The sequence below is a fragment of the Vanessa cardui genome, chromosome 5, assembly GCF_905220365.1.
Source record: "Vanessa cardui chromosome 5, ilVanCard2.1, whole genome shotgun sequence".
Classification (NCBI taxonomy): domain Eukaryota; kingdom Metazoa; phylum Arthropoda; class Insecta; order Lepidoptera; family Nymphalidae; genus Vanessa; species Vanessa cardui.
This window is the reverse complement of record NC_061127.1, coordinates 6,577,237-6,594,556: the sequence shown is the minus strand read 5'-3', so window position 1 is coordinate 6,594,556 and position 17,320 is coordinate 6,577,237. Positions and strand designations below refer to the sequence as shown.

The 17,320-nt window shown below is 30.9% G+C and overlaps 1 protein-coding gene across 1 annotated transcript in view; it reads left to right on the top strand.

Annotated features, from left to right (window-relative positions):
• The window catches only part of LOC124530010, a 77,064-nt gene that overhangs the window by 54,764 nt on the left and 4,980 nt on the right, over window positions 1–17,320 (top strand). The window contains exons 4-5 of the mRNA XM_047103983.1: window positions 3,429–3,568; window positions 14,468–14,687. Of these exons, the coding sequence (XP_046959939.1) occupies window positions 3,429–3,568; window positions 14,468–14,687 (360 nt within the window). The remainder of the gene's footprint in view (window positions 1–3,428; window positions 3,569–14,467; window positions 14,688–17,320) is intronic.

Below are 17,320 nucleotides of genomic sequence, written 5' to 3'. Positions count from 1 at the left end.
TCACCACCGATTTAGGTGAATTATAAACACAAATTGAGCACATGAATATTCAGTGGTGCTTGCCTGGGTTTAAACCTGCAATAATCGGTTAAAATGCACGCATTCTGACCACTGAGTCACCTCGGCTCTCACTTTGTAAAGGTAAATTATTTTAAGATAACTTATATCCATATTCACCTTCCAATTAAGCTTGCAGCTTACGCTAGGAATGAGAACGACAATAGCCCAAGGGGTCAGGATCGAACTTTAGACTTTTATCATCGCCTATTGACTAAATTTATTAAAAAACTAATAAAAATTAATTAAAGCTTAGAAGTAATACAATAGGTTTAATATGAAAGCTATTAAAATATCATATAATAGACTATATATGAAAAATAGCAATTAGCTAATGGGAAAATATTTTTAGGGATTTCCACGGCTTTGCATAATTTAGTCATCTTGTTTTATTTGTAAAGGCTAAGGGTGCATTTTCACTGCGTTCTCAAACTTAATGTTCCTACCCCTGTTCCATCTATTCAGCGACCTAGATTACGAAGTTTGACATAGTAAAAAGTAGTTAAAATTGTTCACGAAATGGTCAGGATTTTCTTGTACTTGGTAAATAATTTGTCACTAACCCGTGAATTCGAAATCCAAGGTCATTCGAAAAAAAGTTGTAATTAATCCTAGGAATCGGATTTGAAATTATTTTCATTAAACATGAAATGGTCACAATTGGTCAGTTATTTTTATATTTGGCCAATCACAAATTCACAAATCAATTTTAAAAAAATAAACAAAGTTTTGATTTTTTTTTCTGGGTTTTCTCTTTTCTCTGTAGTTCTTTTTGAACAGCTGCGATAGTTAATAAGTTCACGCTTTTGTCGCGGGCAACGTTGCGTGCTGTACGGTAAGCACTCCAGTTGACGGCGGCTTTTGTGGGGAAACAAAGCAGAGCACTATGTTCGTGGCCATTGGAGCAGTGACTGGTGCATATTTAGTCTATCAACGTAGTGGATACGTACCTTAAAAAGCTGCTCGTATTTTTCCTATTAGAGATACCTCGTTGGATCTCACTCAACTCTTTTAAGCGCGCCCAATATTTGATGAGTAATGGAACTGCCACACTCTACTGTGCCAGTGATCTCATATTTCTTACTTATAGACTTAGACTTAGACTTTACTAAAATATGCTGAGAGTGTTAATTGATTATTTTTTATTCATTGAATATTTTTTTACGTAATACATTGTATAATAAGATGATTTGCTATAAACGGAAGGTGTTATGACTGAATGCAATTCTGGCCTAAGTAGTCTGAGCGATTCTAGTAAAAGGCTAGGTTGCTTATTGAGTGAATCGTTATTAATCTAATTAAGAACATGTACATTATAAATGTTGTAAATGAGGCTGCAATTACAGACTATGGGTTAAAATCGCAAGCCAGGTTAAAAACTATTGACTTTTTCTAACAAGACATTTTCAGTAAAACCTCAAAGTTTAATAGTTATCGTATCGACATTCTAGTAGCTTGAATAGTATGTATAGCTGTAGATCCGTGTAATCATGAATTGCTGTTCTATTGGATTATGAGTGCGAGGTAATTCACAGAATACTTATGTTTGCGCACGCTTGGACTCGATACAATTTTCTGGACCGACTTTTAATATTATATGTTGAAAAATCTTGACTATATTTCTTCAGGAGATCATGATTAGACTAAATTATCAGATCTGACAATAAGTCTTATTCGAAATTCAAATTAATTTTCGACTAATAATAATCATTTATCTTTTCCAGCACAGTTTTAGTAATACAGATAATGTAGGTAATATATGAAAATATAAGTGTATTTTTTTATCTCTATGTTTAAACAAACTTGAATGTAAGGGTTTATTGGAGAATGAAAAAAAAATGTATCAAAGTAACTTAAAATAAGTCTCATATTAAACTTCTATAACACCAATAAAGTTATGAAACTAAATAAACCAATGAACAATCAAAACTTGTACATTGAAAGTCACACATAAAAACCGGTCCTTATCTGTTTTTTTTTCTACGTGAGAAGTCTGTATCTATGGAGTTATATTATATTTACACAAAGAAAAAAATCTATGCTAAATATATTAATTTTGTATAAAATAAATGTTACGTTTGAATCTTTTGAATAAAAAGTTCTAACCGAAACATTCGGTTACAATATACTTTTCTGTATATATCACTTTTTTTTTAATTTTTATTTCAAAGTTACTTATTTAAACATTCTCGCAAGCATTGAACAGATTTACTTTGTAAATACATACATATATGTATGCATATCGACAAAAGTTTTTGTTGCGGAGTTTTTATTCTTTCTATTAAAATTTTCTTACAACTGATTGAAACAGCAGACCTTTAAAGATTTAAACAAATCAAACATACGCAGGACAGACCTCTGTATAGCTTTATTTTATCTATAAGGGGCTTTGGTATATCGTCTTAAACAATTAACTAATTAGCACAATTGGAAGTTAAAATCCGTAAATATATCGTTAGTTGGTATTGAATAGCTAGTAAGGGCTTACATTCAAATGCGAACTAGAAATTCGAAGCTAGACTCTAACAAGACCAAGTTGTACCGAAAACTTTAATTACGCACACATTTCTACTATTCCACACAAAAGCGCTTTATGTTACTGGAGTTCCTTTATAGGATTATCTTAATCGCCAAGTTCTCTGCTATTTAGCTAACGTCCCTCTCACTTCCTAATTCAGACAACGAAACTTTATCCGAACTTATAGATGTTTTATGACTAAACGACATTGATGTTCGAAATTTGAAATCTTTCACCGTTAGACATGTTCTTTGTCTGTTAAAATATTTGGTTTAGTATTCATGTTTTTTTTTTAGTTACGCACGTTAGCGCACAGATATGTTTTCTAAGGAAGAATTTTTAGAACTTTTTATCATTGTACATTTTTGTCTCCTAATTAAATTCAAAAATGGTTTTATAATTGTTGACGAAAATAACTCTGAACTGGTGATTTTGTCATAGCAAGGTTTTAGGTCATTGAAACGAGATTTATTAACGTAATATGTCAAATTAGCTGTGCCCGCGACCTTATATCAGTTATCTGCCAATGAAAGTCCCATCAAAATCGGTTCAGCCGTTCCAAAGATTAGCTGGAACAAACAGACAGACAGACAAAAATTTTAAAAAATGTTATTTTGTGTACATGTATCGTGTATAAATACATATGTGTAGTGAAAAAGGGCTATTTTAATATTACAAACAGACACTCCAATTTTATTATATGTATAGATATCAAAAAATAAAAAGATAAATATTAGCATTTATATTTCAATTTAAAAAAAAAAACAACACAGATTACCATTTGATAACAATTTATGTGACCAAACTCGAAACATTATTTGTACATGAGTTACTTAAATCTATTCCTTTACAGCGATGCCGGACAAGGACCCCATAATAATTGGAGCTCCCAAATTAGTGAAGCCTGGGGAGCAAATACTACTCAACTGCACATCCGACTACTCGCTTCCGCCGTCTGACATTAATTGGTATATAGACAATGAACTCGCAAAGGTTCGTATATATTCACACTTTAACGACAAAGAAATGCTTATTCGTAATGCCTTATAATTTTAAGCCACCTTTTGCATGTTAAAAATACACTAAACTATTCATTGATATTTATTACTTAAACCATGTCATAATAAATACTATGGAATATTTCTTACTCTTAGATCTTGTTTACATTTAATCCAGTTGCTAAGTAGAGTGTTTTAATAGCTGTCAAACTAAAAACAGATGATTCCTTATTTAGACCGTAAAATAACCAAATTGTGTTTATAGTTAGGTTAGGTTAGAGAAGTAAATATTTGTTTTAATTTTGAAAAAAACTACTTATGTCCGTGGAATATTTATATGGTCACAAAATACATTACATCTTTAGTAATACTGCAGTTCAAGCAACGAAGCGCTACACTAAAATAGCTAGCAATCCAAAAACGTAGAGATTAAGGTCTGCAACCTCTCGCGGAGAGTCTAGCTCTATGAAGTTAGAACTTTATTGTCACTTTATTCTTAAAACGGTTGCGGGATTTCTCTCCATCTTAAAACAAAAGTGGTATTTGTTCAGACCCTTCATCTTTCCGCTTATATTGACATTTACTTTCATGCGAATGTGGAGCTCTGGGCTAAATGAGAACGATTTAAAATATGTTGTATATGTTTTATTTACGGATTGTGTTTTTAAAGATGCACTTTTTCGAGCTCAATTAAAATTTTAAACTTTTTCTATATATTATGTTATATATAAACAAGAACAGCCTACAAAGTTCCCACTGCTGAGCTAAGCCTCGCCTCCTTTGAGGAAGGTTTGGAATATATTCCAACACGATGTTCCAATGTCGGTTGGTGGAATACACAGATGGCAGAATTTCTAGGAAATTAGACACCTGTAGGTTCCCTCACCGCCAAACACGATATGAATTATGAACACAAAATAAGCACATGAATGTTCAGTAGTGCTTGCCGAGGTTTAAACCCACAATCATCGGCTAAGATGCACGCGGTGTAACACTGGGCCGTCTCGGCTCCTTAATAATATGCGTTATATTCGAGTTACAAAAGGGATCATACTTCTATTTTTATTTATTTATATAGTCTGACGCGATTTCAGTTCGATCTGTCATGAACACCAGCTGATGATCACGCGTTCTCTGTCATTGACATTTAGTATCTTTATTTCTTCTTTAATGGTCCAAATAGATCAGCTGATACAAATAATTTAATTTTAATTTTTTGCTTTGCTTTTCAAACGGCACTTGTTTTTATTGACCGTCTAAAAATAAAATTTTAACAAAAAGAAAAACCGACTTCAAACAAAACACTATTTTAAAAAAAAATGAATATGCACGAAAAAGTAATAAAAATAATTGCGTATTCAACATATTTTTTAGAGTCTTCCTAAGTTAAATGAAATGAAAAATATTAGACTACTTAAAAGTCGATTAACGATTATATCATGTAGTTATAGTTATTGGTATATTTGGAGCCGGTGTCAGCCACGGTGCCCTTGCCCCAACAATCAAAAGAAAGAAGCGATGCGAGCCCCTTGATTGATCCAGTATATTATTGTGTAAAAGGTAATTTGTAAAAAACATATTTGTTAAAGTATTCTCGTATTGTTTTTTGATAGATATACTGTAGGGTTTTATTGGCTGACACCGACTCCAAATATAACAATAATTATAACTACATGATATAGTCGTTAATCGACTTTTAAGTAGTCTAATATTTTTCATTTCATTTAACTTAGGAAGACTCTAAAAAATATGTTGAATACGCAATTATTTTTATTACTTTTTCGTGCATATTCATTTTTTTTTAAAATAGTGTTTTGTTTGAAGTCGGTTTTTCTTTTTGTTAAAATTTTATTTATTTTTTGATTTTAAGTGAAGCTGATGTTAACTAACTAATTTTTTTTAATATGGATAGATTAAGCGTTCCGTTTATATGAGTCAGAAACTACTTCGAGGACAATTTCAAAGGAAACTTGCGAATAAAGCAAAAATAGACTTTCGAAAATGCGGATTTAATACGTCACGCGGCGTAAACTACAAGGATCCCTCGAAAGAGCTGTAATCGAACTCAGCAAAAAAACTTTGAAAAAGACCAACTATATTTCGTACATCATATGACATCACATCACATACACAAAATTTGATTAAAGATAGTAAGAAATTCTGCCCCATATCGCACCCTAACTGCGAGCCGTATAGGAGTTCCAACACTACATAGTATAAAACAAAGTCGCTTTCTCTGTCCCTATATCTTTAAATCTACGCAACGGCTTTGATGCGGTTTTCTTTAAAAGATAATGTGATTCAAGGGGAAGGTTTGTGTATATAATACATGAACAATATAGTAAAGAAACACTGATAATTTTAGAAGTTTGCGATGTGATGTCGTATATAAACAAATTCTGTAGTATATTTAGTATCAGTATTGCACCCGTGCGAAGCCGGGGTGGGTAGCTAGTTGATTATAATATTCGACTATGATAATTACATAAACATAACCACATTACGGAAGGTGACTCAAATATCCAAATAACCTATAAATAAAAGATTCGACCGAGTATCGCTAACGTGCTCCTCAGAATTGTTCCGTTCCCTTCCGTTCCGTTACTTTGACATGGATCCTGTGCTCAGAACCTTACCAAACTTTCACCAAATTACCCTTGAAGTATATATTTTATAATAAAAAAAGAATTATCAAAATTGGTTAACGTGATTTTCAGTTATTCACCTATTTGTCGCGCATATACATAATGCAAATTTAAGACTTATGTCGTTTTCACATAGATACCATCATCGGAAAAAAAAAATAAAAAAATGGGACCCCACGGGAAGCACTACCTTTCAAACAAAAAAAAAATTATCAAAATCGGTCCACCCAGTGAAAAGTTATGAGGTAACAAACATAAAAAAAAAAAAAAAAAAAAAAAAAATACAGACGAATTGATAACCTCCTCCTTTTGGAAGTCGGTTGAAAAAACTTTTGATTAAGTATCTTTACGCTATCTCGAATCACCATACTGGTCATAACATTTATATCGTATGTATTTGCTTATCAAATACAGCATTAGATTTATGAGACCCTAAACAAATTGAGCATGAGCTGATATCATATGCATCAGATACTAAAATAATGAAATAAGACATGATAGTGGTTAACTCCCGGGTATAAAAGAAAATATATATAATTATCAAACTTATCTATAGATTTTTTTCAAGTAGCTATTAACAACATTAATTACTGCTAAATACATAAAAAATAAGAACTAAAACTAGTTACTGTATAAATCTTGACCGCGTGGTATGGTGGCAAGAATGCAGCAGCATTACTGCATAAATAAAAAATGAATAAAATAAATAAATTTGATCAAAATTAAAGAAAACCGATAATTTTAAGTTTCTGTATATGATGTTTTTTTTCCATTTCAATTCAATATTCTTACGAAGTTAAGTTATCGAACTATCTAAACGAAAATAAAAATGTAAATTTGATTGAGGTGTAAAATTCACGACCCATAAAGAATATGTATTTATGCATGTACTAGCTGCTGTATCAGTATCGTGTTAGAGGATTTATGCGCCTGTATTGATTTTATGTAGCACTTTTGAATTAAAGCTTCTTAGAGTTCGATAGGAGTAAATATTCAAGAGAAATTTAAAAAAAAACGTTCTTATATCAAAACATTTGATGATAAGACTTATTTCTGTCGCATGTATTGGATTTTAAAACATTTCCAAATTGTATAAATTGTTATTTAAATTATTATAAAAATTAAATTTTTGCAACACAACAACAGCCTGTAAATTCCCAATGCTGGGCTAAAGGCCTCCTCTCCCTTTGAGGAGAAGGTTTGGAACATATTCCATCACGCTGTTCCAATGCGGGTTGGTGGAATACACATGTGGCAGAATTCCTATGAAATTTGTCACATGCAGGTTTCCTCACGATGTTTTCCTTCACCGCTGAGCACGAGATGAATTATAAAGACAAATTTCTGCACTGCAGATTATTTCATAAGAAAGTCTTTCCCAATGAAGCAACTTGAAACTAAGCCCCAAATCAATAAAGCCTTTTTAGAAAAACAATATAAAATAATAAGATTTTTTTAAACGAATTCTTTACAATATTTTTTTAGTATTTGAAGTGCTCTATATATTAATTTTAATATTACCAATTTCATAAAAGCAAAGAAAAAAAAGAGTATATAATTAAACATATACTACTATATTTCCAGTGGAAATTTGAACATATGAAATCTAAGAATAAATAAAATTATGTTATAAATACGTTAAAATATACGGATGATGTTCTATTCATTGTATCAATTGTATTGTTCCAAAACCGGTCGTAAAAAACGTGGATCAAAACTTATTAATTAAACAATTTCCAATATAATGACAGGTTTATTTAGTACATTAAAAAATCGTTATTATTCGATGCGCACTCGATAATATTCACAAATTTTACACCAATAAATATTGAAATGGCGATAATGCTATATTTCAAAAGTTACTTAGTATTTATTCAAACATTTTTAAATATTCTTATCTTTATTCTCTTAATATATTAGAATAATAGTGATTGTCAATTAATCCCATAATGTAATTAGGAACCATTAGGTTTAGGTTACGGGGTCATGTTTAATATCGTTTACAACGTCAATGTGATTAGCATATCATTGGATTACATAGCGTCCGTAAGCAACTCACGCTAAAGACACACAGGTAAATATATAAATATATGTATATAGAAATATATCAATATATAATAATACTATCATCATTACATTGTATAAAACAAATTCGCTTACCGCTGTCTGTTTCTATATACAACAACAACAGCCTGTAAATTCCCACTGCTGGGCCTGGCCTGGCCTCCTCTCCCTTTAAGGAGATGGTTTGGAACATATTCCACCACGCTGTTCCAATGCGGGTTGGTGGAATACACATGTGGCAGAATTTCTATAAAATTTGTCACATGTAGGTTTCCTCTCGGTGTTTTCTTTCACCGCTGAGCACGAGATGAATTATAAATACAAATTAAGCACATGAATCAGCGGTGCTTGCCTGGGTTTGAACCCGCAATCATCGGTTAAGATGCACGCGTTCTAACCACTGGGCCATCTCGACTCCAGTTTCTATATATGTATGCTTATATATTTAAAATTACGCAATGGATTGTAATGAGGTTTTTTTAATAGATAGATTGATTCGAGAGGAAGGCTTTTGTATATAATACATGGAAAATATAGTAAAGAAACACTGATAATTCTAAATGTTTCTCTTGTGATGTCGTAAATAAGCAAATCTTTTGCTATATATTTATCATCAATATTTTAACACATGTTTCAAAAGTTAGTGGGCGGTCTTCGTAGAAGCTCTTCTGGTTACGTACCGCCCACTCATATACTACCACGAAACAGATATTTTGCAAAAAATAAAATACTATAATTGCTCTGACCACACTTACGCTAAACTGTTCGCTTGAAAATAAAAGCAATTATTTTTTATCAGTGACTTAATTTTCTACAATACCAACAAAACCAACTAACATAGAAAGAGAATTAAAAACAACTTTTTTTTAAAACAAATTATTCAAAAATTACAATTCGCAACTGAGTATATTTCAGAATACCCTTTAAATTAAAGCCAAGGGTGTGTGTATTTGCTACGTTTCAAAACAAGCTATGAATATGCTAATAACAAAATGCGCTCGTTACAAAAACTACGAAACTAGAATTTTTATTTTTACATAACCTCATATATGGATTTCAGTTCCAACTAGGTAACTAACCTTCACATAACCCCTCATTAGAGAATTGTACTGAAGCTGGGTATTCATAAGTATGTCACTAACATTTTATTGAAATGTATGACAAGATGTTTTTCTGTTGTATTTTTAACTATTCCGTTTTATGGACACGTCTGAAACATGTTTGGGGGTTTGACGCTGAATAATAAATTATTCTGTCTGGGGTTTTGTGTGCTATAACATGTGACAGTTCTATGAACTTTGAATTTAGACTCTTAAAGTTGATAATCATCTACTTGTAATGCAGTTTTGTTATTATATTATTTAAAAAAATAATCTGCTTAATAAAATCTTTACAAAATCGATGTTCATAAGTATACTAATATTTTTAAGAAATATAATTTTAGAATTAATATCAGTAAATTGTTTTTAATATGCAGAGTTTATTTAAATTTTGTTTGTATGTACGTATTATATCAATACGTCTATGTATTATACACACACAAAGATATTAAATTATGAAAATAATTTGAGATTTTATTTATCACTCAGACAAAGTCAGGCAAATTGTGTATGTTTCTCGATATCGCCGCCAATTGGGATCGAATACGTATTTTAAAACAAATTGGTTTATACTCGGGATAAATATTTAAACATCGGATATATTTTGTTAAGGGATTTGATTAAAGTTTATAATTTTAATAAAATCCATCCATTTCGTGATTTTTTCGAAGACATACATATATTATGTAAAACACTTCAAATCTAAACATGTATCTTGGTCATATATTAAGAAACGTATAATGTTGTCTTAAATTTTCGCGATTACACATTGAAATAAAACTAGCAATAACGGATTTGAATAGACTCAATAGGTAGACTCAGTCTACCCGTGACCACGAACGCTGTAAAGTGCTCGAAACGTCGGGATGTTAAAAATAATTAATATACGCGATTCAAATCCGTCATAGCTAGTTTTATTTTAAGAAATTTATCTATTTAAAATGTTCACATAATAAATAATTTAAAAAAAGTATAATAGCTTTCTTAAGAAAAAGCATGATCTATATATATTTTGACCTATCTACACACATATGTACACAGGTTAAATATAGATTTAAATTTTTTCAAACTCCATTGTTACAGATTAAAAATCTCCGTCGAAATGACAGCAAACTAGTTGAACCAAAAGCCTCTTGTAAATAACTTATGTTTCAATACGAAAGTTTTTTTACTGAATAAACACATTTTCTTAATGAAATCCACAAGCAAAAGCCGGATAACCCATAGTGCTTTCGACGCAGTAGGCAGTGCACTCAAGAGATAGGCTAACTCGATTTAACTGTTTGCTCTCTTGCTCGCCTAATGGAATCAGGAATCCAATCTGACTGGATTAGGTACTATCAATTATTGTGATTGAGCTTAGTCGGCAATTGAATCGACAAATTAAAACAATTGCAAATTCAACGATTCCTTGATGTAATTTTTACATTTTCTCTTCAGATTGAAATAGCTTGTTCTTTTTTACTAAAAAAATAATATGCATTTTTATATTGGCTCTGTTCCGGTTTCGCAAATTACTTACGTTTTCAGATTTTGCTTTTCGCATAGTAAAAATAAATATAATACTATTTCCAGATTTTTAACTCCATTTAAATAGAAAGCATGTTTTATGAGTTGAAAGTAGGTACATCATTGTTAAGTAGCACATTAAATTAATAGATAAAATTTAAATTTATTAACTTTGTTTGCCTGAGCATTTAAAGTTATGTTTACTTGTTGAAATATGAAATTTTTACTATAAAAACTTTTATAGGTCTAGTTCACGAAGTAAAAAGATAAAAAGAAGGCAAAAAGAGATATTAAAATGTTATAAAGTTTTCGGTTAGTATTTGAGTTAGATGATGAACGCTCAAACAGTATCTTTCTAACAAGGTCTTTTTATAGTATATTTAGATGACGAACTTTTTTTTGTTTTCTGATTACTTGACTCGGAAAAATGTTTGGTCTTTCGATCGAAATTAAAAGTTAATTATCGTTCGAATTTTAATCTTGGAGTCTCTCATATATGCCCTAGTGGATAGAACACATATTTGATATATTAATTTTAACGGAAGTTTGTTGGTGCACAAATGATTTTCATGTGCTTTATGTTCATAATTCATTACACGCTTGGCGGCGAATGAAAATTGTATTGTAAGAACTTGGTAGAATAAGTTCCTTTTCAAAGAGAAGAACACGTCCTCAACAGGGCGTATAGGCTATATATTGCATTTAATTACAAAATTAATTTTCATACTTTGATACGAATAAATAAATATAGAATGCACTACCCACTGATATACGGCAGTCTAAATCCAGGGCAATCTTTAAGCATCGTTTGAGAAATTATTACCTATCCATATCTAAATAATGTATGCAGGTATGTAATAATATGTAGTTTATAATTATGTATATATATATATTGATTTATGTGTATTATATTTATATGTGTGTATTATTGGGATGTATTTATGTGTAGTTTATTATAATACCTTAGTATAAATATTATTATATTAAATTCTTTATCTTTTTTCTATATCTTTTTCTTCATTTACCTGTTTTCGTTCTAACCACCCATCACCATGGGTTGTCTGTGAGAGATCTCTATAAGAGATAAGAACGCCTTTGCGCACCATGTATCTAATTGTTTTCTATTTCCTGTATATTTCCATGTGTTGTACAATAAAGTCTTTAAAAAAAACCAAGCTATATTTAAGCTATACAATGTCATAAAATTTGGTAGTGTTTGACAAGTTCGAGTTGATAATCATGATATAAAACTTCTTTCTTCTAACGTTCCATGTTTCGCTTCCGTAATTTATTCTCGATTGAGTTCATAACAAATAAATATATTCGTCTGGCATTTACTCAATCAATCGAGTCGGGATGGCCCAGTAGTTAGAACGCGTGCTTCCTAACCGATAATTGCGGGTTCAAACCTAGGCAAGCACCGCTGATTCATGTGCTTAATTTGTCTTTATAATTCATCTCGTGCTCAGCGTAGAAGGAAAACGTCGTGAGAAAACCTGCATGTGACAAATTTCATAGAAATTCTGCCACATGTGTATTCCACCAACCCGCAATGGAACAGCGTGGTTCCAAACCTTCTCCTCAAAGAGAGAGGAGGCCTTTAGCCCAGCAGTGGGAATTTACAGGCTGTTGTTGATTTACTCTATGGCAGAGTAATCTTCGACACTGTGTGTTTTATTTAAAAAATGCTCAACCGTGAAAAAAAGATTATCATATATTTATATTCATTAGTCTATTTTAAACTAATATTATTTTAATGCGTTTTATCTTAGTTTAAACATTTATCTCATTGTTTTATTATAAAGAATGATATTTCTTACACACGAATAAATTTGCATTGCAAATAGAATAATAAAATATGCGATAAAATAATAATAGGACATTTTATCAAGGCAATGCAAATATATTTATTTCTACATATACACAGTCAGAGTATTCTTACTCTACTACCTTCGTCAGTTTTCAAATTAATTCCTTTATCAAGTCTTAAATTCTTATTACCTTTGAATCTAAACATCAAATCATTGCGACGCAATATGTCATTCTCGATTGATAAAGCAGGTTATCGCTCATAATGAGCACACGAGAATTACTTAAGGTGACGAAACTTTTCTTACCCTGACTATACCTATAAAGGAGGATGATAGTCGGTCACTGTCCTAGCATAAACAGAAGCCGACATCTGTCATGTGTAGTGTAGATACAAGTAGTTAGTTCCTACAATACGATAAGCCACATGGTCGATACCACATTATCATATCATGATACCAAACCACAGCTTTATTGCAGCCGCCTCTAATAATAGTTATATCTTCAATATAAAAAAATAGAAAATTATCCATACATTTTTAAGTACAATAAGGCAATATGTCCATCGCAAGGCCTTAAGAGGTTGAGCACTGAGTAGTCAAAGCGAACAGTTTATACTAAACACAAAATATTAATTTTCATAACTTTTTTTTTTAATTTTCTTAACGTTTTTATTGAAGTTATTAATATTATAACTTAATTATATTTAATTCTTAATTTGAAACTTACATTAACAGCTAAGGGGCGTATTATTTACGACAAGGCTACCTTCACCAAGGAACCTTTATAGTAACTTGAAGCGTTTGTTTTGTATGCTATTAACTGAGCTCATTGTTGAGACTTAGCAGTCGAGGCACTTTAAATCTTCACTAACGGCCTTTTAAAATGGTTAATATATTTTGCGAAATACTCCTACACTATGCACTAAATTTTATTTTAAAATATCTACTGTATTTATTGTATGGCTTATTATACTGCTATGAAAAATGGTTTCAATTTTGCATAAATTTTGTATGAACATTAAGAAAATACCTAAAAGAAAAAACATATATAATTAACTTTTAAATGTTTTAATATATGTATTTAAATTGCGTAATTATTTTTGAAATATTTGTATTAAGGTAGTTTCTCAAATATAGAATAAAATGAAATACGTCGTCGTTTCATCCTAATAGTGATATCTTGTTGAAATAAATTGGACGCTATTATGCGATGTCAGGCGCTATTATGGACCATAAAGAACGGAAATAATAATAATAATATTTAAGTAAAATATGGATCAATAGTTTTTTTCAATACGTATTAATGAAATGTCTCCTTATTTTAAAATAACTAAAACGACACCAATGAAAACGGAACTAATATGATACAATAAATAATCAACTGTATTCTGTTCTCTAGTTTAAGTCATAATTTTAAATGACAAATACATTAACTTATACATATTAGATAATTGGATGTGTGTATTAATGTGTAAATTTACATAAGCATGTGTGATAGCTGTTTTAATATATTTAATTTTAAGTATAAAACGGTGATAGTCGAAATGATAACAATTATAAAACTAGTTATAAGTATTCTTAAAAAAAGTTAGTTTCAATAACGAATTAAATATTGTATACGCTAAGAGCATTCAACTAAACAGCTTAATAGCAGAGAATATATATTGTGTTCATGGAAATCAACGAATTATTACACTTTAAATTACCCAATACATTGAATTTATTGCGTTGCATTGTTTTATTCATAATAATATTACTCCAACAGACCGAGCCGTGGCAACGTAGAGAGCTAAGCGCTCCCCAGCCGGGAGGTCTACGCGCATCGTGGCGAGTGCTACGTGTATCCGTACCCACTACAGCGAGCGGCGCTCTACGCGTGCGATGCGAAGCAATGCTCCCCGTAGAACCTCCCGTAGTGCGAGATACAGTCACAACTATAACTATATATTCACGTACACAATTGTCCAAGTATGTTTCTAACAGAGGTACGTATTAATGTTTAATAATTTAATAATGGTTTGCAGGTGTTAGCAAGTTTAGTTCGACGTCTGTTTTTGTCGCGTTTAATAATAGGTACATTCTCTTTGGTAAAATATAACTTTAATAACAATCGGTTGACTATTTTGTTCGTTAAATATTATTTTTTATTACTAATACTCATAGTAAGCTAGCTTGAGTATTTATTAATTTGATTTATTAATATTGATATTATTATAACTTTGAAATTCCTTGACTTCATAATTTTTCTCCATGAATATATTACGATCTAATATATTAGTTTGTAGTCATTCTGTTGATAATTTAGTAGACATAAATCAATATTTTGAATACAAGATATTATCATATAATATATTGATTAAGTGTTAAGAAATTGAACTATCAAATTATTTATACCGGCGTAGTAGATGCGTCACTAGGTAAGTCCATCATAAAGTATTTCTTACTCACGATATTGCAGCCCGTTTTACGTTCAGTCAGAGTGACATTAATAGCCGAAACTATACGATCACTCTAGTCTAAAAATTTATAGTCTCGATCGATAACGTCATCACATGCATGCCGACGGATATCTACCCAAGGCGGCTATGTGATATGAAACCAAGCTACATTAATTTGGCTACTTTAGTTGGCTTTATTTTCCAATTATAAATATAAATAAAAAATAAAAATAGCCTTTATTCCACCACAAAACATGCACACAATATTCCAATGATATTATATCCAGTATATATTATTTACATTTTATTTAATATTCATTTCATTAATTTAATTGCTAATTATACTTTTTTTTAATTATTAATAATATTATCATTCCTAAAACATGCAGGTAATGTTTGTAGAAGTCACATCACTTTCTCAGTCTACCTCTACCTCTTTGTGTTTGATTTTCCGATAGCGTATAATATATTCTTTGGTATAATTTTGAACAATATCACTGTAACTGTCGGGTCATGTACACAAAATACACTTACATAATATATATGTAAATTACTATATGTATACATTAACATATCAATTAGAGGGATAGGCGAACAAGCAAATTGTATAAACATTCATTAAAGTTTTGAAAGCATGTAATTCTATTTGCCTAAGATAGTGGAATTTGTATTACCTCTGATTAGTTACTGACCTTAATTCGTCGATTCGTGTGACATTTGTATGTATTTATTAAATAATATATTTAATTACACACACAAACATGATCATGATCATATCATGTGATATACAAAAATTTAAAGTAAGAGATAATGTATAATGTCAACAGAAACGTTTTAATTTTCAAGATAGAATTTAGTCTTAAAGGTAGAGTCACGTCACACAGCTAAAATATTAGTTATTTATTTGCACAACGACTCCAGTTCGAGAAATAATTTTCGCCTTAGGTACCAAATTCTCGAAGATTTCATTAATAATTCATAACGCTTCCCTTCAAGTTTGATAGAAATATAAACGTCTATTGCGATGTTCGTCTAGCGGTTTATGTAATCGCGTAAAAGAGATAGAAGACAAATATTCTTGCAACATGTTTTGCAAATATTACTTTGCTTGGCTATATCGAGTCGAGATGGCCCAGTGGTTAGAACGCGTGCTTCTTAACCGACGATTGCGGATTCAAATCCAGGCAAGCACCGCTGATTCATGTGCTTAATTTGTTTGTCTTTATAATTTTTCTCGTGCTTAGCGGTGAAGGAAAACATCGTGAGGAAACATTTTTTTGCATGTGACAAATTTCATAGAAATTCTGCCACATGTGTATTCCACCAACCCGCATTGGAACAGCGTGGTGGAATATGTTCCACACCTTCTCCTTAAAGGCAGAGGAGACCTTTAGCCCAGCAGTGGGAATTTATAGGCTGTTGTTGTTGTTGTTGGCTATATTTAAATTATCAAAACAAACATTGAAATGAGACATATTTGAAGATATATATAATAAAATAAAATATGTTCTACTCTATATATAAACCTGAAAAGTTAAAAGACAAAGTTCAACTAATGCCACCACGCTCTTTGGTGGATATATGTATGATTAACATAATTTACGAAGAATAACAGGCTAGAGCCGACCTAGACTTAAGCCTTGGGAAGCACTACGAAAATTGAAATGTGATTAATTTGTCTTTATAATACACTTCCTGCTTAATGGTGAAGGCAAACATTGTGTAAAAAACTACATGTGTCTAATTTAAATCAATAACAACCAGTATTGAAGTAGTGTGGTGAAGTTTAGTCTAAACCATCTTAAGAGAAAACAGGCTTTAGTGGAATTAGCTGGCTGTTATTTGCAAGTTTATATATAAGTTGATTGGCAATGATTTACGTCATCACTGAGCGCTATCTAGCGCTTACTCATTTGAATTGACAATCTTATAAATTCGCGCCGATTTTAAGCCTTTGAATTTTCATTCCATTCTACGGCCAATATATTCACAGTGACTTATATTAAAAGGCGTATTTGATTTTAACCATCTGGTACTAAAAAATATATAGTAAAAAGAAATTGGTACTAAATTTATATATCTATAAATAGTTATATATAGCTAACTATACAAATTGCTATATTCGCGTGAATTGTCAGAAAATAATGTGCAACTTTGAATTTAATAATTATAACACCAAT